Source organism: Urocitellus parryii, chromosome 14 (genome assembly GCF_045843805.1).
Source record: "Urocitellus parryii isolate mUroPar1 chromosome 14, mUroPar1.hap1, whole genome shotgun sequence".
Taxonomy (NCBI): Eukaryota; Metazoa; Chordata; class Mammalia; order Rodentia; family Sciuridae; genus Urocitellus; species Urocitellus parryii.
In genome coordinates, this window is record NC_135544.1 from 43,410,686 (window position 1) to 43,433,322 (window position 22,637).

General features: G+C 33.7%; 1 protein-coding gene across 5 annotated transcripts in view; it reads left to right on the top strand.

Moving 5' to 3' along the window:
• Positions 1 to 22,637, top strand: part of Spock3 (SPARC (osteonectin), cwcv and kazal like domains proteoglycan 3) — a 412,435-nt gene that overhangs the window by 184,043 nt on the left and 205,755 nt on the right. For 4 of the 5 annotated variants that reach the window (XM_077792628.1, XM_077792629.1, XM_077792627.1 and 1 more), the window contains one exon: positions 18,303 to 18,417. The exons of the other annotated variant lie outside the window; for it this stretch is intronic. In XM_077792628.1, the coding sequence (XP_077648754.1) occupies positions 18,303 to 18,417 (115 nt within the window). The remainder of the gene's footprint in view (positions 1 to 18,302; positions 18,418 to 22,637) is intronic. 5 annotated transcript variants of the gene reach the window in all.

Genomic DNA, 22,637 nt, shown 5'->3' on the forward strand with positions numbered 1-22,637 from the left:
GATTTATTATATAGCATCCCAAAGTGTTTTGAAATATAGGGGGCTCCTGGTTCTATCACTTGTACAGGAGCTCCTGCAAATGAAGCAGTATCCTCTTCTGTGTCTGATTTTCCAAAGCCTTGACATATCACCATCTCAACTCAAGTGGAAATATATATAGAGAGAGGATTGAAATGAGATTATGGAATAAGTCTGAAATTAGTATACATTGCTTTTATTTACATTCTACTAACTAGAATTCACTTATACAGGTATGACACTTTGGGAAAAAGAACAGAGAATGTATGGAAATGATGTAGCCAGGAGAGAAAGAAATGACACTGAAGAATAGCCAGCAGTCCAAGAATAGCCAACATTAGTTTAATGTTGAGTTAATGAATACATTTAATGTCTACATGAGCAAAAATTAAAGAATACTTGATTTGTTAAGTAGTACTTTTCTACTAAAATTTTATGAGTAAAAAAACGGTAAGTAATTTAAATAGAAATATATATTTAAATATATATATATATATATAAATATACATATAAATATATATTTTATGTATTACATACATGTATATATATAATGAGTAGTATACAAAATGTAAAATATTGCATGTATTAAATATATATAACAGAAATATATTTAATATATGTTTATAAATTTGTCATCTCTATAAGTAGTATGTGTATAACTAGATAAAATAAATTTCAGAAATAAATATAATTAGTAGGGAAAACACAGAAACTATGAATTTGCATTATTTTATCACAATTCTGGAACTTTTCAATGAACTTCAGTTTTTAATTTTAATTTATATAACCTGAGTTAGTTTTATCTCTTCTTGTAGTTTAGGGACACTTGTAGAGTTCATCAGAGCCAAAAACTACCAAATGTGCCAAAGACCAGAAACATGGCTGAAACCCAAGTGCAAAGCCATTTATTGGGAAGGTGCAAAGAGAATGTGAAACTGATTTTTCCAATCTCAGTTCTAAGTTTCAGAAGAGAAATTGAAGTGTTATCAGTGATAGAATTGACATTCCCTTGTAAACAGCAGGTAGTGTTATGGTGTATTCCTCCCTATTGCCTCTTGGTTAAGCTGTGTTCTTATTTCCAGTATCTTCACAGTGATGCTTAGAGAAACTTATGTTCCATTGATCCTGAGGGACCTGAGGACTGGTGTTGACTCAGGCCTAGATATTACAATGATGAAAGCCAATGGAAATTGCTGACCTTTTTCTGCTGTCTGGAGAAAGAGCAGGGAAAGAGCAAATCATCCACTGAAGTTTGCTATAAAATGCAGTGCAGATGATTTTATTTACTGGTACTGCTAGCAGGAACCAACATAAAGATATTTTGGAAGGACCTGGGAACTCAAATGGGAGATAAATAATAGGCTTCTGTTCTGGGAGGCTGATGGACAGTTGAAAGTCACTAAAGAGAAGAGAAAAATAACCACATTCATGGAAGTGCAAACAGACATTCTCTTCAGAAGACTCTCTAAGGAAACCCAAGCAGGAACCATGAGAGCAAGACCCAGTAACTGAACATCTGCCTTCAGATGCACAGATATCAGACAGCCTGAGTTCTTTTCATCTTTTCTTTTATTGTAGGCCAATGATGGTAAAAGTCAGAAATGCTAGTTGGTGAGGGACTCTAAATGGGAGGCAATGAGAACTCCTTTTATCTTTCTCTAAAATTCTGAAATTGAATTCTGCCATCACAGCTGAAGAATATGGAAACATTCTAAATTGTATAACAATTAAACTGAGCTGGACATTTAATTACATAAAAAATGAATCAAAGTACAGTCTGAGGTTTTATTTGAAAATGGCATTTAAATAATAACTACATAAAAGAATAAATTTAATTCTGCAAAAATTTGGGGGGAATTGGATAAATAATCAATTTACTTCTAACTTTCACTCTATTAATCATGATTATTCAATCAATATACAAGTTGTATATGTCAGCATAAAATGCTGAACTTTAATATGTGTATAAAGTAATCATTGTAGTTATTCTACATATTTGCTTATTTCCCAAGTTCCTAAACCAGAAAAATCCCTTAATGAATCCTTTTATAAGAAATACAATGAATGTATAATCTCATTTGATTTACTCTAAGTCAATAATTAAATCATAAATGAACTAAATAATTTAATTTAATCCCATTTGGGCGTTAAGTCTCTGAGCTACCTTTTCAATTACTTTTTCTTTTTCCAAGATGGTACCTATGTGAATAGATGTTGGGAAGGGCATGGTAAAGGATGAACTGAGTGAGCCCTGATGCATATATACTGCTATTTCTCTTTCACAATCTCTGTCCATCCCACTAGCCCAGCTCTTTAACTTTGATGGCAAGATCTCTTCATCCTGCAGAGGAGGGCAATTTCTGGTGACTTTCCAGATGGTGGGCATGCTGCTCTGATCCCCTACCCCTCTGCTACCACCTTCACCTCCAGACAGGAAAATTGAAACAACTCTTTTTTTTTTCTTTTTTCCACATTTCATATCTTGCTCTTTTATGTGTTAGCCTAAAAGAATTCCATTCCATACCAAAGAATAATCCCATCATTTTTATCAGCCTCGCTCTGGATAGCTCAAATAGGGAGAGCAGTGGTGTGAATAGAATTCAGAAAACACTTTTCCCAAAGCTGTAGCTCTCAATTAAATTGCCAGTTCCAAACAGAAAGTATTTCAGCTCTGTTTTCTTTCTTCTCAAAGTGACATGAGCCAGTTTCCCCTCCCCCCAATGGGGAAATTATACACTACAAAGTGAATGTTTTGTATTCTCCAAGGTCAATAGGCAATGCAAATTAACAATTTTCAAAAATACTTTATTTTTTTCTGTTAGTTTAAGAGCTCATTTTTTTTACAGCAATTGTGTATCTTCTTCACCCTCACTAAAGCATTTATTAATATGAGATACTTTAGAATTTCATCTTTCACTTTTATTGTCACTCTATGGTATTTTTCTAATCATACATTTTTAAACATTTTCTAATAGTGTAGTCAAAAGAAAATTTCTAATACACAATATCAAAACCTACAATAGTTAGCATCTTAGCTTTTTTTATTCTGCCCTATTAATCATTTTTCACTATCATGGAGCACAAATTGTAATTCTACAGGTTTTCAGGTAAGTCACTAAAATTGAATTATGCTCTGATTATTTAGTCAGATCAAATTTTGTTCAATTGTTTTGTCCATTTATGACTCCAAGAAAGCATCTGCTGATAATTTTGAATATTCAAAATATTTTAGTAAATACCAACAAAAATTCCCAGAGTCCTTAGATTTCTCATTTAGGCACTTTGTGATATTAGCTTCTAAGGTATAAAAAACTTGTTAATTTGATAGATCAGTGTTAAAGATGTAGTGCTTTAGTAAACTGCAATTAGAAATATTCATTTCCATCAGACTAAAGTATAGCTAAGAGTGTCTAACACAATAAACTGACTGAAAGGACCATGAGCATCAGAAAAGGGAGGTCATTTGATTTAATTCTCTAGATCACTTAGTGTTTTAATCTAATCACACCTAAGTAGGTGACTTTAAATGAAAGCTTCATTTAACAACAGCCTGATCATTACTTTGCAAAAGATTGTTTTTTCGTAGGCAATGATATTAACTGGAAATGACAAACTGAAAACTAAGAGATCCTTAAGACTCATTATCTGCAAGGGTAATTATGGTCATGGCTTTACTAAGAAAGTCTTTTAGGCTTCAATGGAAATTAGGTTTAAGCAATATCAATCTCCACAAAAATAAATGAAAAAAAATTAAAGAATTAATTTGTAAAATAAGAGCTTTATTTTATGAAATACATTCTCTCTCTCTCTCTCTCTCTCTCTCTCTCTCTCTCTCTCTCTCTCTATATATATATATATATATATATATATATATATATAAAGTTATTTACCTATAAATTTATTAACTCATTGCCTTAAACAATGTTAATATTGATTTTATGAAAGTCTCAGTTTTAAAAGCCTTTGCATATATAAAATCTCTTTCCATATTTAAGATATTCAAATTCCATTAGTTAAACCCAAGTCTCTATATTCATTGTTATCAGTATTTTTAGTTTTGGGAGACTGAGATAAAAAGCTTTATTTTCTCCTGTCATTACTTGTTTTTCTCTTTTTCCAATTAAACTGTGCAGTATTTTATCTTGCAAAGAGTCATTTTTCCAATGGAATTTTTAGTATCTAAATTTTTAATATCTAAATTGTTTCTTTTAGTATCTAACTTTAAATGGTGGAATTTGGCATTTTACATTTTTGATTGCTTGTTCTGCTGCCCTAAAATGCTTCATTGATATGGCCCTTTAATAATCTCATATTCCCAAAATTAAAAAAAAAATTATTCAGAAGATAAGAGGAATTTGCGTTTTTCTTGAAATAAAATAAAATATAGCAATTGAGATAAGGTAGAATGTAATAATTTTAAATTTACAGTTTGATAAATTTTGGTGAATGCAGATAACATCACTTAAATCATGAAAAATAACATTTCCATCACCACCCACCTCCCACAGTGCCAGTGCTGCCCAATTGCCCATTTGTGTGTGTGTGTGTGTGTGTGTGTGTGTGTGAAGAGAGAGAGAGAGAGAGAGAGAGAGAGAGAGAGAGAGAGAGAGAGAGAGAGAGAATTATCCATACTAATAATAGGCACCTTTGACATTTCCATCAAAGGGAACATGGTTGTTCTTGGAAACCTCATTTTTATCATCTGAGTATTAGCCTCATTCTTCTTTTAGAGTTTGTGTGAACATTGTTGTTTTTAATTTTTTAAAAAAGCAGTGTTTTCCAAGAGGACCAGAGATCCTCCAGTAGGAAGTTAAAAGAGTTGCCTGGCATGTCACAATAGACTTGCTAGGGGTTCAATAGCTATTAATAAAAATATAAAGGTTATTTGCCAAATATAATGGTTCCTATGTGCCATATTCTAGGCACTTACCACACATTCATACAAAATGACAACAATATCTTTTCAAGTCAGTATGAAGTTTTAAACTTATTATTTTTTATGTAATAACTACTTGGTCAGTTAACTCACAAAGTTATGTAATTTCTTATAGAATTTGTAGCTCCATTTACTCAATTTACATATGAAAACGCTGAAGTATACGCATATATCAAAGAATTTCAAATAGAATCACCTAATTCAACAAAGCCAGAATTACTGGCATAGAGTGCTTTTCAAAATAATTCTATTCAAGGCAGCTTTTTAGCAGTAATAAAATTATAGGAATATTTAGTTCTAATAATAGTAAGAAAACCCCAAATATGGATAGGATGGGAATTCAGCATCATTATCTTTTTATATTGAAAAATAGATTAGAAAGTGGAAACTAGTAAAAAAAAAAAAAAAGAGAGAGAGAGAGAGAAAAAGCATATTCCCATAATCAATTTTGCTGGAAAGAGTCTATAAAGGAAACTCAGCACTTAGCACTTCGAGAAGTTTGGAAGACAACAATGACATACTGACAAAGAAAGAGAATAATATGAAGATAAAGATAATTTTATTTTAAAGTCTTCATTGATCCTTTAATAGAGTAAAACAATAGTACAGTGAAGTTCTTACTTGTAATAGCATTTGTAATTTTCATTAACTTTGATTTGTCAAGCAATTTTTTGTTTTGAAAAAAAGACAATATTTTTTAATATTTACTTATCAGAAAGCAAGTTTATCCAACAACTGTGCCTGAATCTGCTAATGGGGTAGGCCTCCATGCTTAAGGTTAATTACTGGGATGCTGAGGTGAGATGGGTTTTATATAACTGAAGTAATACCAAGGTTTGAAACTAAGAAAGTCACTCCAAAGACTTGCAGCTACATTTAATCACATTTAGCACCACAAAATTGGCTGTCAAAAGTCTAATTAACTATCAAGCATTTGCTCTCTTTTCCATGCGGCTCACTCGCACAAGCCTTTCATTATAACATCTGGGAAGCTAAAAAAAATTCCCTGGAAAACCACTTTTTCCTTTACCTTTACGATATTGAGTTATAGTGAAATGAACTGTTTGTTGAACAACAAAAACATATGTAACGCTTCATTGTTGAACCATGAAGAAGATATTTAAAATCATGTTGCAGTTACTGGTCAATTCATTTTATGGGGGAGCACACAATTAAGTTTAATGAGACACTTTAGCAGATGCATAGTGGGTATAGATTTTGATTTCACTATTTAGTGGTGTTGCTTTTTTTAAAAATTTTTCCAAGATTGCATACTAACCTTAAAATTGCAGTTTCTTTGCTCTTGAATGACTATGAATGTCCAACTTAATGTTTCCTTTTTTGATTTTGGTTTTTTTTTTTGCAACTGCTAAGAGCTCTCCCACCCAAATATACTTTATGTTACCAACTGAAATTCAAAGAGGATACTTACATTTTGCTGTAATAGTGGCCACAAAACAAAATGTTGACCATGAAACATTATGACATGCAGTAAGTAAACTGAATTTTATGTATATATCTTTTTGGGGGAGGTGGTATAAGTTACATATTTGCATCTATAATTCCTATATTTTTAACACTTGACTCTTAATATATTATATAACCACTCCTTTCTTCATTGAAATTCTTGGTTACATGAATTTTTATATTAGTTCTGATCAGTTATACATGACAGCAAAAAGATTTTCTATTTATTGTACACAAATTGAGCATAACTTTTCATTTTTCTGGTTGTATAAGATGTAGAGTCTCACTACACATGCAGTCACACATGTACCTAGGGTAGTGATGTTCATCTTACTCCACCGTGTTTCCTATCTTCATGCCCCCTCCCCACCCTCCCTCCACTTGGCCAAATACCTTCATTCTTCCCCCACACACCCCCATTATGGATCCACTTATCAGAGAGAAAATTCAGACTTTGTTTTTTGGGGGATTGGCTTACTTCGCTTAGCATGATATTCTCCAAATCTATCCATTTACCTCTTTTAATTCTGAGTAATATTCTATTGTGTATATACGTATATACCACAGTGATTTTTATTCATTCATCTATTGAAGGGCATCTAGTTTGGTTCCACAGTTTAGCTACTGTGAATTGATTTGCTACAAACATTGATGTGGCTACATCACTATATTATGCTGATTTTAGGTCCTTTAGGTATAGAATGAGGAGTGGGATAGCTGGGTCAAATGGTGGTTCCATTTCAAGTTTTCTAAGGAATCTCCATACTGCTTTTTTTTTTTTTTTTTTTAGAGTGAGAGAGAGGAGAGAGAGAGAGAGAGAGAGAGAGAGAGAGAGAGAGAGAGAATTTTTAATGTTTTATTTTTTAGTTCTCGGCAGACACAACATCTTTGTTGGTATGTGGTGCTGAGGATCGAACCCGGGCCGCACGCATGCCAGGCGAGCGCGATACCGCTTGAGCCACATCCCCAGCCCTCCATACTGCTTTTTAAAATATTTGTATTTCAATTTATAAAAAGCAGTCCTAAATAATTATTTTACATTAATTTGAAAATAAATGCCTATGTTTTTTTTTTTTCAGTTTCTTAGCTATTCACTCCAAACTTGAAAATGTCAAATGTGGAACAAATTAGTTTTTTTTTTTTTTAAGATGAGTTGAATATGCTTTTTATTTAAAATGTATATCGAAGAAAGATTACAATCAAGAAATGTTGGGAAAAGGGAAATAAAACAATGAGAATATCATTATATGAAATATCATAAAGTTCTGTACAGTTGTTAAAAGCTTGCCTCACATTTGGTTCTGGGCATGTTTGTGGCTAAATTTGAGAGGGATTATAATTATTTATAAGACTTATAGTGTCCAATTAAGATTGAACTCATTGACAGATATAGTTTTTCTCATGCATCTGCTTCCTAGAAAGCTGTTTATACTGATATGACCATTTAATTTGTTTATATCCTATTAACCTCAAGACTCAATATTCTGTTAGAAAAGTGCAAATCCTTGAGGAAAATGACATAATATTTAAAGCTGTATTTTAACAATATTGAACCTGCAGGGTGCTTTTTGTTGGGGTCATTGTTAATATCTGCAAAGTTTCTTAAATTATTTCAGCCATCTTCTTATGGATAGAGTTTAACTTGAGTAAGTAACAAGGATTTGAAGTTTGGGGACAGTAACATAAAGTACAGCTTTAGGAATATTTAGCCATGGTGACAATGATGATTATACAGTAGAAAGGAAAGGTGACTTTTTTTTTTTTTTTTGGTAGTGCTGGGAATGGAACCCAGGGTTGTATGTAGGACCATTGAGCTGTAGTCCCAGCCCTTAGAAAGGTGACTTCAAGAGGCTCTGAATAGGCATGCTTGATGTTCCAACACCTGAATTAACTGAATAGACTTTCAGTTCTTTGTTTCCATCATGGCTTCTATCTGATGCTAATATTGCTGTAATTACTTTTACCTAGTATCTATTTGGTAAACTTTTCCATCCATCCCTTTCTTTTTAACTCTTAATTTTTGCTATTTAAGAAGCAGCTCTTAACAACCTTCAGGTGGCTTTGTAAGCCCAGTCTAATACTATCTCTTCTTTTTCTCTTTCACCTATTATGTTTTGTAATATAATTGAATTTTTATCATCCTGTTTTGTGCTTCTCCAGTCTGACCACAATTTGGTCAGACTGCACAAAATTATTCTTCCATCTTTTGCCTATTTCTTATGCATTTAAGGCAGATCAGTCCAGCCAGCTGGATCCAGGCAGGGGGCCCTGGGGCTTGGCTGTGAATAACAGACTGGTAAGTTTGTGGCTAAAATGCCACCTGCCCCCAGACAACTGGAGGAAGAAATCTGGAAAGGAATGTTCCTGCAGCTGCAAAAGTTGATTTTGTTTCTGGACTCTCTTGACTTCTTCTTAGCAGTGTTGGTTGCCCTTTGCTGCTTTTGATAGAATGGAAAATAAATTTTTAGAAATCTATGGGTCCAAAGTTTGACTGTCCCCTAATCTTATCAGTAATGTAAATTGACCCTAGTTTTCTTTCTTTCTTGTCTTTTAGGGCTTTCTAGAAAATTGGAGAGTTCTCTGAAACCAATTTGGAGTTCTGTTTGCTTGCTGCTGTCTAGGGCTTTTTAGCCAATTCAGGGTTTCTCTGAAATCAACTTGCAGGTCTTTCTTAAGTTAGGTTTGACAGGAAAATTTGACCTTGTCTTTGACAGAGATTACCTGGTGTAGGTTTGTTTGGAAAGTGGCAGGTGGTGAAATCCAGCAGCTGACATCCAGGCAGGCTTCTGGGTTGGCTGCCTGTAACAGAAATTTCTCAGAAATCTAAGGGGAAGTAGGATCCTCCTTTGGAGCTCCCATGTTTATATTACCCAGTGGAAACTATTGTGCCTCTGAACACCTGGAGACTGTTTGTTTGGAAGATCTCTCTCATAAAAGTGTAAAAGTGCTAATTCTAACTCAGAGCTCCTAGAGGAAATCCCCCATATTTATTCTATTGGTGTATTCTAGTTGTACATGATGGTGTAATTTGTTGTTATATATTCACACTTGCACACGACATAGCAATATAATTTGACTAATACCATTCCCCAGTACTTCCCCTTCCCCTGCCCTGCTCCCTCCACCTAGTCCCTTTCCTCTACTCTACTGATGTCTTTTCAATTTTCATGAGACTTTCCCCCTGGTCCCCCCACTCCCAAATAACCATCTTTCCCTTTTGTCCTGTTGAGCTCCCCTATATCAGAGAAAGCACGCTACCTTTGGCTCAGGGTTTGGCTTAGGGAAGCTTTGGTATACAATATGGCCTGTATATCTGAAAAGCACATGTTGATTTAATACGGTTGTTTTATGTGTCATTAACTTGAAAATGGGCTTGATAGGCAAATTCTCAGGGCAGTAGCAATCTATTAATGGCAGTAGATTTATCTATTAAGGCATGGAACTCTATTTCAGAAGAACATATCCTATTACTGGGTTGGAATTCCCAGTTTGATCAAACTGGATTCAATTTTCTTTTCCTTTTTCCATGATTTGCCCATTTCTTATGAGGTATAGTATAGAATCTAGCAGTTAGGATCCAGGCAGGGTCCATGGCTTGGCTGCCTGCAAGAGAATGTCTTTAGGAATCCAGGTTAAGTAGGATTCTCAAACCCAGCTTCCATTTTTATGTCACCAATGGAACCTATAATATCTTGGGATGCCTACTAACATGGCCAAATTCATAGCTGGGGATGTAGATCAGTGTCAGAGCACTTGACCAGTATGCTAGAAGCCCTGAGTTCAATCCCCAGTAAAATAAATAAATAAATATTTTAAAAAATTTTAAAAAGACTTTATATACTACCATGTTTTTCTTTCTTAAATTCTGTATTATTGGATATTTGTCAATATTATTATTTTATTTTATTTGCTATTTCAGTGTTTTTGGGACAGATATAACAATGTGGAATAGCTTCTCAGTAAATTTTCAAAGTATATTAGTTACACAACAAAAATATGTTAACAAAAAAGGAACAAAGGACATTTTGAAAACACCTAAGCAGATTTGGTTAGAGAGATACATTTAGCATTTTAATTGAAATAAATATTCTTTTCTTGATGAGAAATTCCTTAAAAAGTTAAGATTATAAAATATAATATTATCAAAACATGTTATATTTGTACATTTAAATACTCCAAAATATAGTTTAGTGCTACAATGTCTGTGATATACATCTAATATTATGTCTAATAATATATTTTAAAATGCTGTTATCAGGAACTGTGGATCTCCTAATACCATATAGTCTATGTTTGAAAATAAAATTGAACTATGTATTTGTATTAATAGTGGGATCAGTAGTCTAGGGATTATATATACAATATTGCAGCCGGATAGTAATTTTTTCTGAAATTGTTTGTGATTGACTAGTTTAAAAATTAGGTATATTAGAAGTGTTAATTTTAAATTTTCAAATAGGTACATCAAATAACCATGTTTAGATAGAACACAGTCCCACTATTGTAATTCTAATGAGCTCTTGCCACTGCTTAGGCTCAAGAAATGAATGTATCTATATATGCATGTCTGGAAATGTTGCAGTGAAACCCACTAATTTGTACAATTAATATATGTTAATAACTATAATTAAAAAGAAGTATGTCTATAGTTTTAAATTTTGTCTTCACCGAATGCCTCTCAGTCTTCACAGCTTTCCTAATTTGCATTAATCTTCTTCCCAACAATACTAATGAAGTCTCTTTCATCCAGTCAAGAGCATGCTTAGGAGAAATCTGCTTATTTCATAGATTCTCTTAAAACAAAGTGAAATTGGGGGGGCATTGGCTGACATGGCACATGCACTGCAGTCACTAGATATTGTCCAAAGCTAGTGTTACAATGCACCCTGGCCTGACTGTTGTCTCTGTCCACTGTTGATAAGAGAGGCATCAATGAATTTTTGGAGGCTGCCTTCAACACAGCCTGCTTCTCAGAAAGTTAAATTTTCTTTCTTTAACTTTGTAAAACCTAGTTATACTCATCTCACCAAAGAAGAAAAGGGCTTTCTAAAGAAGTAGAGATGAGCACTTTGGGTTTCCACAGGGCAGTATCCTTAATTGATAAGCCATGTACTAACCTCTTGGCCAGGTAGTTGTTTTACACTTTTATGGAGGTTATAGTAAGGAGCTGATCTGTTTAAATAGCATTGTGTGTATTGTTGTGACATAAAAATATAAGGTCAAAAGTCAGTGTATTTATGTTTTCTTTGATCTCATTAAATCTAAGAAACACTGAGAACTGAAAATTATATGCCATTGAGCAAATGCATAGACTATTTGGAAGAAGGCTTTGCTGGTTGAGAACATACTTAAGAATTCCAACGATAGCAATACCAAGGTCCATCAAGTATATCTGTAGGCAAAGGAATGTAGTAGAAAGGACCGATAACAAAATCTACCCAAGAACTCCTTGAGCCTGTCTATGCTGTGGGGAAACTGGAGAGTACCAGAAAAATCTAGGCTGTCACAGTGACAGTTTCAAGGGAAAAAAAAAAAAAGACCTCCGTAGGAAAGTGCCTGTCAGATGACACAGTTTTACAACTGAGCATAGATAGAACATTTTCTAAATCACTAAAAAGAACATATTTTGTGGTTATGTCTTTTTGTGATTTGGTATCATTCAATGAGTTGAGAAGTGTTATGTTAAATTCTAATTTCCTTTTTTAATATTTTTTCATTCATTTTTGACAGCAGAATGCATTACAATTCATATTACACATATAGAGCATATTTTTAAAATATATCTCTGGTTGTAAACAAAGTATATTCACACCAATTTGTGTCTTCACACATGTTCTTTGGATAATGATGTCAATTATATTCCACCATCATTTCTAACCCCATGCCCCTTCTCTTCCCCCTCCAACCCCTCTGCCCTATCTAGAGTTCATCTATTCCTCCCATCTACCCCACTATGAATCAGCCTCCTTATATCAGAGAAAACATTCAGCAATTGTTTTTTTGGGATTGGCGACTTCACTTAGCATTATTTTCTCTAACTCCATCCATTTACCTGCAAATGCCATGATTTTATTATCTTTTATTGCTGGGCAATATTCCATTGTGTATATATGCCACATTTTTTAATCCATTCATCTACTGAAGGGCATCTAGGTTGGTTCCATAGTTTAGCTATTGTGAAATGTGCTGCTGTAAACATTATGTGGCTGTGTCCCTGTAATATGGTCCTTTTAAGTCCTTTGGGTATAGACCAAGGAGAGGGATAGCTGAGTCAAATGGTGGTTCCAAACATAAGACCAATATGCTTCATGGACATGGAAGCAAAAATGATGACTAAAAATGTAGCCAATCTATCCCAGCTATATATAAAACAAATATTATGACCAAAGAAGCTTATCCCAGGATTGCAAAATCAGTTTAATATTTAAAAATCCATAACATTAAAAAGGAAAAAAAACTCATATGATCATTTCAACAGATGTAGAATAAACATGTCATTAAAATCTATATCAATCCATGATAAAAACTCTCAGCAAACAAGGCATAGAAGGGATTGGCTTAGTACTTATGCTATCATTTCCTCACACTCCAATAAAATTAGTGACCAATATTTAATTAAACTTTATTTTTAAAAGTCTAGGAGAAACACTTAACTTTTTTCAGCATATGATTTCACGGATTATTCTATGACTTTTTTCTGAAGGTTTCTCTGATTTATTTCCCCAACAATTTTTTCTTGGCCAAAATGAAGTCCAGAATAGCAGTTTCTTTATTGTTTACTCATTCTTTTAAGAGATGAATTGTAGGTGAAGGAAGGCCAACATTTTATCAAATGTTCTACTTTCAGTTGAATAATACTTCTAACACATCTACATGGTTAAAATATTTCATTGCTATTACATCAGTTTAATAATCTGTATTAAGAAAAGTAAGACTATTTAAAAATAAAATATTTTTCACATGCTCAAAAAAAAGAGAACAGTTAAACAATCTCCCCAAATTTGTATTTTGCTTGAAAATGATAGTGCTTTAATATTCAATGTAAAAGGTCAGGTAAAATAGATGGCTTGGGAATTCTGTTCCATTATTCTCTAAGGTTGGGGATTATCAGAAGATAGGATTAAGTCCCAAGTAATTGTATATGAAACTGATCTGTTACAGAGAAAGAAATTTAAACAACCATAAAAATAGATTCTTGGGCTAAAAGCTAGACTAAATTATTCAGGGAAAATCCAATCTCATTACTTTATATGTTTGTCTTACTAGAGAATATATGTTAATATCATTTCAGCAAATCTTAAAAATCTATTGTGTATTATGGAGAGTATGAAGCTGACCACAGGGCATTTTAATAGCCATTCTCCATCTCACCTGAAGCCCAGGACAATGAATTCAACTGCAGCAAATCATTTCTATTTTGTCCAATATCTTGCATTTGTATTCTATTTCTACTAATTACTGGCTATAAATCACAGGATAAAACATTGTATTTAAACTATGGTTCCCTAGGAGCTACAACTGAGATGATAATACATGGTTCAGAGAATGGTTTCAAGGCTATTTTGCATATAAATGACAAAAAAACACTTGTACTGCCACAGAGCAAACAATGAATAAATTGCAATTATTGCATGCCCCATATAACATCTCATCCAAATAAGTAGAATTTTTTTTTTTTTCTTTTGAACTGAAGATTGAACCCAAGGACTCACGCATGGTAAGCACACTCTGTCACTGAACCACATCCTAGCCCTAGGACCATAATTTATGGTTATTACTGAATTTTCATTGGAGCAGAAGGATTATTATCAGCATACCTGTATTGTGCTGGTGACCAAAAGAGAAGAAAATAGTACTTTAGAATTTTAAAATTTTCATATTATCAAATGGAAGGATGATTTGTATATTGTATTGTACCTGTTACCCACATATATTGTAAACTAAACCTCTGAGACTATGAGCCAAAATAAGCTTTTCATCCTCTATGTTGTTCTTGTTGGGTACTTTTTTTTTTTTTGGTTACAGCAATGAAAAATTAACAGACACAACAGGTAGATTAGAACTTCCAATTTTCACAAACTAACTTCTAAATTTCGGTATCATTTTTTCCACGAGAAATTTAGATATTTGAAAATTAAATCCTATGATCTAGGCCAAAGCATTCTTAAATTTTGAAATAAATAATCCTTTTTTAAAAAAAATATTTATTTTTTGGTGTAAATGGATACAACACAATGCCTTTATTTTTATGTCATGCTGAGGATCGAATCCTGGTCCCACCCCTGCTAGGGGGGTGCTCTACCGCTGAGCCACAATCCCAGCCCATAAATAATTCTTCATGGAATAAAAGATGAACAGGTCAACTTAGCTCAGTAAATTCCAGAGAAAGATTTCTTATATAATTGACAAACAAAATAGAAACTAAACTCCATGGATATATTCACCCAAGGTGAAGCAGCACATAATGTCAGAGGACATGCTAGAGTGATATTGCTCAGAGCATGGTGACCAGAAGACAGGGAGAAAGAGGAAAGGGCCAGAGAAAAGATGAACCCTTTCAGGGCTTGTCCCCAGTGACATATCTCCTCCTGTCTACAGTTACCAACCAGTCCGTTCAAACTAGGATAAACTTAATAGGTTGCAGCTGTCACAATCCAATCATTTCACCTCTGAACATTTCTGCATTAACACAAGAGCTTTGGGGGGATATCTCATAATCCAAATCATAGTATTCCACTCCTAGCCCCCAAAAGCTCATGTCCATTTTATCATGTAAATCCACTTAGTTCATCTTCAAGAGTTTCTATGTTCTTAACAGTTCCAGCACTGAACAAAATCCCAAGTTCAGTGTCTCCTCTAATACTCAAGACAAACTCTTGACTGTGAGCACCTGTGAAGATCAAAACCAAGCTACATATAGCCAATATACAGTGGAACAAAGTAAACGCACCCATTCTAAAAGGGAGATACGGGCATGGACAGAAGAGGCAGTTCCAAAGCAAGACCAAATCTCAATACTAACTTTGATGCTTATTTTTGAAGCTTAGTACTGCCACATTTCTCCTTTTCGTCTCTTAAGATCAATGGCATCAAGGAAAATTCTTTTGCTATCTTGGGAATTTAGTGACTTATCATAAATTATCATCCTGGTGCTTGGGCTATATAGTTCAGTGGTAGAGTTTATGCTTAGCACATGTGAAGTGCTGGGTTCGGCTATCAACTCAAAATAGAAAAATTGCCATGTATGTTTGTTTTTATGACCTGGGATCTGTTTGTGTCTTTATTTCGATCTTCTCTTACTAACATATCTACCTCAGTCACATTTGTTTTCTGCCCTCACCTACCCTTGCTCACTCAGGCACTTTCACCCTTAGCTGCTGGATCAGGCCAGACATGTCCTAGCTTATTTCATCTAGCACTAAGTGGATGATACTGGACCAAAAACCAATTATTCTGGCCAGAGTGAGTGAAATCCTATATTACAAATGCAATAAAGCTCAAAGGTTAAATTATAAAGTGATCCTTTGAAAATACAGACCGTATTTTCTGGAAAAAAGAGAGAAAAACCTTATTCATTTAGTTCTCTAGGTTACTTAATGTCAATCAAATGATTACTAAAGCTGGGTGCATTGGCATAATCCAAGCAACCTGGGAGGCTGAAGCAGGAGAATCACAAGTTCCAAAGCCAATCTCAGCAACTTGGGGAGGCCCCAATCAATTTAGCAAGACCCTGTTCTGAAAATTTAAAAATAAATAAATAAATAAATAAAAGGCTGGGGATGTGGTTCAGTGGTTAAGTGTTTCTGAGTCCAAACCTTGGTACAAACAAACAAACAAAAAATTAGGAAGCAGAAAAGAACATGATCATGTGAACTCAAATGCACTAGTTAAAATCTTTCTCAAGGATATTTTACTGGATGCTTGAAAGAAAGCTGGGCAGCAATGCAGGTAGAATAAGAGAATGATGTTAAATTGAAAATGATGGAAAGAAAAGGATAGTAATTGAGTGATGTGATGAAATTATACCAGTCCTTTTGAAGGCACAGGACTGATTCTGATTCATGGGCTTTGAGCCAAAGAGAATGTGGTTGTGTTATTGTTGTAATTTCAAGAGTAAAATCTTAAGCATCTGTATTTACAGAGTGTGATGTTTTGTAGTTTTTAAGCTGCCAACAATGTGAGTTCTACAAAAAATACAGATGGTTAAATTCACATGCACAGAAAGGGGTCTTCTCCTTCTTATGAATTCTTTCTGATTTTTCATGTTTATTTTCTACCATTATATTTTACATCTCCTAACAAATACTGCTATTCTTTTATTCGATTTTTTTATATAGAATTCTGTGCAAAGCTTTCTCATTAGATTATTTTTCATGTTTTAAATTTGTGTTAACAATTCCATTCTTGCTGTTTAATTTTTGAGTTCTGATTTCTCTTCTTAAGCAGATATAAGAAGTGGTGTGGAACTTTTAAATATTATCTAATCTAGATTATAAATAAATGAAAACTGGAAGAAAAAGTATAATATTAACAAGCTATATTCAAAGTATAATTATATTAGCTAAGTCATGATCAATAGCTTGATTGATTGATCTTTTGCTTATGGGAATTGAACCTACAGGCACTAGACCACTGAGCTATATCCCAGATGTTTTGTTTTTTAATTTTGAGGTAGGATGTTGCTGAATTGCAAATGCTGACCTCAAATTTGTGATCATCCTGCCCCAGTTCCCTGAGTCACTGATATTACAAACATGTACCACCACATCTGGCTTCATGATAGTTTTGTATGTATAGCCAAGAGTTTGACATAATTCAAATGCCCATCTCCTAGTGAATAGATAATTAAATGTGGTATATCCATGTAATGCAATATTATTCAGCAATATAAAGAAATGAAGTAATGTTTAATGCTACAATATCATTCAACCTCAGAAACATTATCTCATGGTAATGAAGTCAATCATAAAAGGCCGTATAATTTATTATTCAACTTATAAGAAGAGTCCAGTATAGGGAAACTACAGAGACAAAAACTAGATTAATGATTATCCACTACTAATTGCGGGAAAGTTGGGGTGATAAACACAGGACACGTTTAGGTTTTCTTGGTGATAAAAATATTTAAAAATTGTGATGTGAGCTTTAAAATAATGAATATGCTGATAATCATTGATTGTAAACTTTAAATTAATGAGGTGTATACTAGGTAAAACACATGTCAATGAAGTTTTTAGACTGAAAAACTTATCACATAATCTTTTGCAACTACCAGGACAGAGTTTACTTAAATAAATAGAATGTCAGATGGTATGCAAAAACAACCTAAACTTAAATGCAACATCTGAATTTTTACCATGATACATTCTGTCAGTCCCAAGTACAGTTATAGACTTCCCTTGGATATCCAAAGATCCTTCAATGTTCAATATCGTCTTTGGATTTTATACTTTTTCTATAACCACTAGATTCTGTCTAGGGAAAGGAGAAGTTTAATATAATTCTCCACTGACATAAAGTATTGCAGTAACATTCTGTAGTTTTATTCTTCTCCTTTATTGCTGTAATGATAGCAGAAAATAAAGAGAGTTATCTTAAATTTCCTATTCTAGTTATACATTTTCCAATCATAGTGGTATGTGCATTTTAGTTCCTGAATAGCCTAGATGAGCCTGAAGTGTAGCTGTTACCCACTATCTGAGTTATGTGGGTAGAAATAGAAGTATCTCTTAATAGAGGAAAAATGTGAAGAAAATTTACAGCTAAATGCTATAAAATTACTTGGTAAAATTATGTTTGATGAGATTGGATACCTCTATTTTATAGAAATTTATTTTAATATTTCCTGAACAATATTTCCATCTCTTTCTCTCTTTTTCAGCTTTAGATCCAGCTAAAGATCCCTGCTTAAAGATGAAATGTAGTCGCCATAAAGTATGCATTACTCAAGATTCTCAGACTGCAGTCTGCATTAGTCACCGGAGGCTTACACACAGGTAAAATTGTTAAATAAAATCCTTCTGATTGAATAGTACTTCTTGCCATGAACACTATAAATATTGGTCAGTTCCTTCTAATATTTTACACGGAGTTTTATTGAAACGTTTTAAGAAGTTGAGTTAATATAATTTTGATGATCCCTTGGGTTAAACATTGTTATCAACCAATATTAGTAGGGATAATAGAATTTTATGCATATATTATTAGGTAAATCATATCATGTAAAGATTAGATTACATATTATGTGGTTATTTGTACTTTTTATATTTTAGGAAACAGTTACAGTCTTGGTACCCTCTAAATATTTTTATTTATTGCTACTCAAACATCTGTTTCCCTCAGGTATAAGTAAGAAGTCAAATTAAAGGGGAAAGTGTGAACTTATTGATATTCATAAAAACAGATAATAGCCAGATGTGGTAGTATCCTATCTCAGATTATAGTAAAAAGGGTTAGGGATGTAGCTTATGGGTACAGAAATCCTGGGTTTATTCTCTATTATGAAATAAATAAATAGAGAGAGAGAGAGAGAGAGAGAGAGAGAGAGAGAGAGAGAGAGAGAATGTAGACATTTAGGACCAGAACATTCTTGTACATTTCCTTGGGAAGTACTCATACCAGAGAATCTTTGCATCTATTCCTGATTTCCTGGAGGCTGACACAGAATTCCTAGGGGGGAAGGCAGGATTTTAAAGATCTTTTCCCACAATCTTCTTGCTTATGTGAGATAGGCTCTGCTTTGAGAACAATTGATACTTTAGAAATAGACTATCTAGTTTGGTGCTTAGTCTCAAGGATTGGAACATCCCATAATTAAAACTGAAGTCACCAGGTAACTGAAGGGAACAACTGCATTCATTCATATCATTACTTTTAAAGGAATTCTCTTTGAGTGAACACTTCTTGTGATATAGGACCTAGTCTGTATGTTACATTTAAGTCAAATTAGTGAGGAAATTTTGACATTTGTGTGCATTCTCAGAGAATAATTGGACTTTTGGCTTTTATAAACTTGCCTGTAAATTTTATTATCAAACCATACCAGCAATTAGCCATGGATGGTGGTGCATACATATAATCCCATTAATTCAGGAGACTGAGGCAGGAAGATCACACGTTTGAAGTCAGGCTCAGAAATTTAGCAAAAACCTCTGCAACTTAAGGAGACCCTGTCTCAAAAAAAAAAAAAAAAAAAAAAAAAAAAAAAAACAAGGGAGATATAGTTCAGTGTTAAAGCACACCTGGGTTCACTCTCCAGTACAAAAATGAAACAACAACAACACAATAAGCAGCAAATGGAGAATAAGAACATGATAGAAAGTAAAATCATATTTAATACAAAACAGCAAATATTTAAATTTTGCTGATATTCATTAGTTTTTTAATGTTCATTATTAATAACACACATACACACACACACACACACACACAAACACATCACCCTCATTTACCTGCTGAATGGATTAGGGGAAGTCTTTATTCCATGATATCAAATCTAGAGTAGAAAGTATCAAGTACCAAGGCATATGGATATTAAAAAGATAGCAAGTCTGTGCATGTGTGAGCTTGAGACAGAGAGTCATGCATACTTGTTGCACAACTGTAGAAACGAGAAAAAGAGTAAAGAAAAAAAATATAATAATAGCTTAAAGATGAAAAGCATAAAATCCACCTGGAAATCACATTTATATAAAGAGAATGTACTATGGGAAGTTATAAAAGGGTAAAGCAGAGTTACCGGGAACATAACCTAAATTGATCCTGATTTCTAAGTCAGTTTTATGAAGAAATATCAAAAATGTGAGCCAGAGATTTATTTGTCATTTCCTTAAGATTCTAAAAGAGCTTTTTAATGTTTTAGAATTCCAAAAATTTTAAGTATTAGTTTTTGAAGTGTGTGGGGAGGGCGTGAGGACTTTAACTTGAGAATTCGATAAGAAGATGGTGTCTAAATGAACTCCTGTGTGCAATCCTCATCTGAGTTACACAGATTCATTCATTTATTTAATTTCAAAGAAAAAACTGTTTCATCACAAGTTCCAGAAATTCTGTTAAAGGTTTACACCTATACAGCTTTAGTACCTTTGTAGCAGTTTCATCTGCCACTTCATCCTCCTGTCCTCCTGAACCCAAGTCATAGAGCAATCAAAGACCTAGCAGTTAATATCATGCCTGTGGCAGAGACTCTTTTTCAATCATTGAAAACTAAGAAAGGTTAATGTCACTGATTCAAGGTCACAAAGCTAGGTATTTCCAAAGCATCCATTCTTATCTGTATTGACTGAGACTGGACTCTATTATTAATAAAACACACACACACTGTGTTTATTTACAACCATACTGTCTCATTACTTCTCTAACCTATTAAAGAAAACTTTATAGACAAAAAAATACAAAAACAACAACAATAACAAAACTTCCTCATCATGGTAAAGAATATTAAAAACCAATAGCTGCAATACTTCTTAGCATATACCATTGAAACTTCCTGAACAGAGAACCTTTAGCAGCTATGTTTTTGGCATAGTGGTGCAGTAGGGGGGTAGGGAAGACTACTAGAATTTAAATGGACAGATTTCAAAGTGCCTTATAGAAATGGTATTTATTCCTGTACTATTACCCATAGAGACTATTTAAAAATTTGTACTCATAGCCAGGTATGGTAGCTCATGCCTGTATTTCTGGCTACTTGGGAGTCAAGATCAGAAGATCACTTGACCACACAGAGTTGGAGACTAGCCTAGGCAACATAGTTAGACTCTGGATGAAAAGAAGAGAAGAAAAAAAAAAGTAACCAGTATTCACTATATTCAATAAATAAATAACTCCAATAAATTTCCAAATAATTGATGTTAACATCAATATTTGATATGCATTATTTGTCTTGAGGATGTCAATACGCTGGGAATGTTTATAATACAACATTTAGAGCAAGAGCTTTTCAAGCAGTTTGATCAATAAACACAGCTAATATAAATAATTAGAGCTAAGTTTGAGGCATGCATGTGGGTGTGTCATATTGAAATTAGAGAAGTAGAGCTTGATGAATAAATTTGGTCATTTATATTGTTTAGATTAGAAATTGCTACGTTATGACATTTATTTTTTCCTCCCTTGATCTCCTAAGTGAAAGGAACTGAGCTCACTGTCATTTCTGTGGGGGTGGGGAATGAGGCTTTTCAAGAGACTGTCCTAAGCTCCTCCCCTCAACACTAGGCATCACACACATTTCCCATTACCTTAGAGCTCTGAACCTCTAAAATGTTCATCTCATCTGTCATCATTGCCTAACTTCAATCTCCTTCAGTTGTCTGGAAGTTGCAGGAAGGCAGAGTCCATGTCTTATTCACGACTGTAGACTCCAGTCTTGATCTAGTAACTCATGCATCTTTTCTTGGAGGAGTGTAGGGAAGGTCCTGCCTGATCAACATTTAGGCTGAAGGGGTAGATTAGTAGCTTGATTAATCGAATGGAACAGTCTAGATTATCCTGGTCTTTCTCTTCTGTGTGCCTTGTGCACGTTTATTGAACGTAGATTAGGAAGGACATAGAACCCAATCAACAAATAGTTTTAATTAAATTTATTGGAAGAGTGAACAGATGCATGGCTTACGGGGGGAAAAACAAAATAGGATATGAAAATATCAAATGGTGGGAACATAACAATTGATTTTAAGAAATGGGAAAGTCCTTGGCTTGTATTTGTAACTAATGGAAATAATCAGTATATTTTTCCTTCCTGAGTGCTGTAAATAATAGTAATGTCAGCCAGACATGGTGTTGCATGCCTGTAATCCCAGCTGCTTGGGAGGCTGAGGCAGGCAGATCAGGAGTTCAGAACCAGCCTCACAACTTAGTGAGGCCTTAAGCAACTCAGCAAGACTCTGTCTTTAAATAAAATATTAAAAGGGGTTAAGCAACTCTGGGTTCAATCCCTGGTACCCCCCAAAAAAAAAATTTTAAAAAATTAATAATAGTAGTATCTTCCCAAATCAGAGAAATAAATATCTCATTATGTGTTGTACTCTAGCTTTGACCAATACTGCCAACCTGGAGGATGGTGTGGAATAAGCATGTAAGTCATGGTCAAAACAATGTATTTGGACATTATCTTCTAATAGAATTTTCAGTGAGCTGCCTTTTTGTGCTGATTTTCTGTTAGCATTATCATTACTAGTTAAAACCAAACAGATTTATGAATAGTGAGAAAGAACTC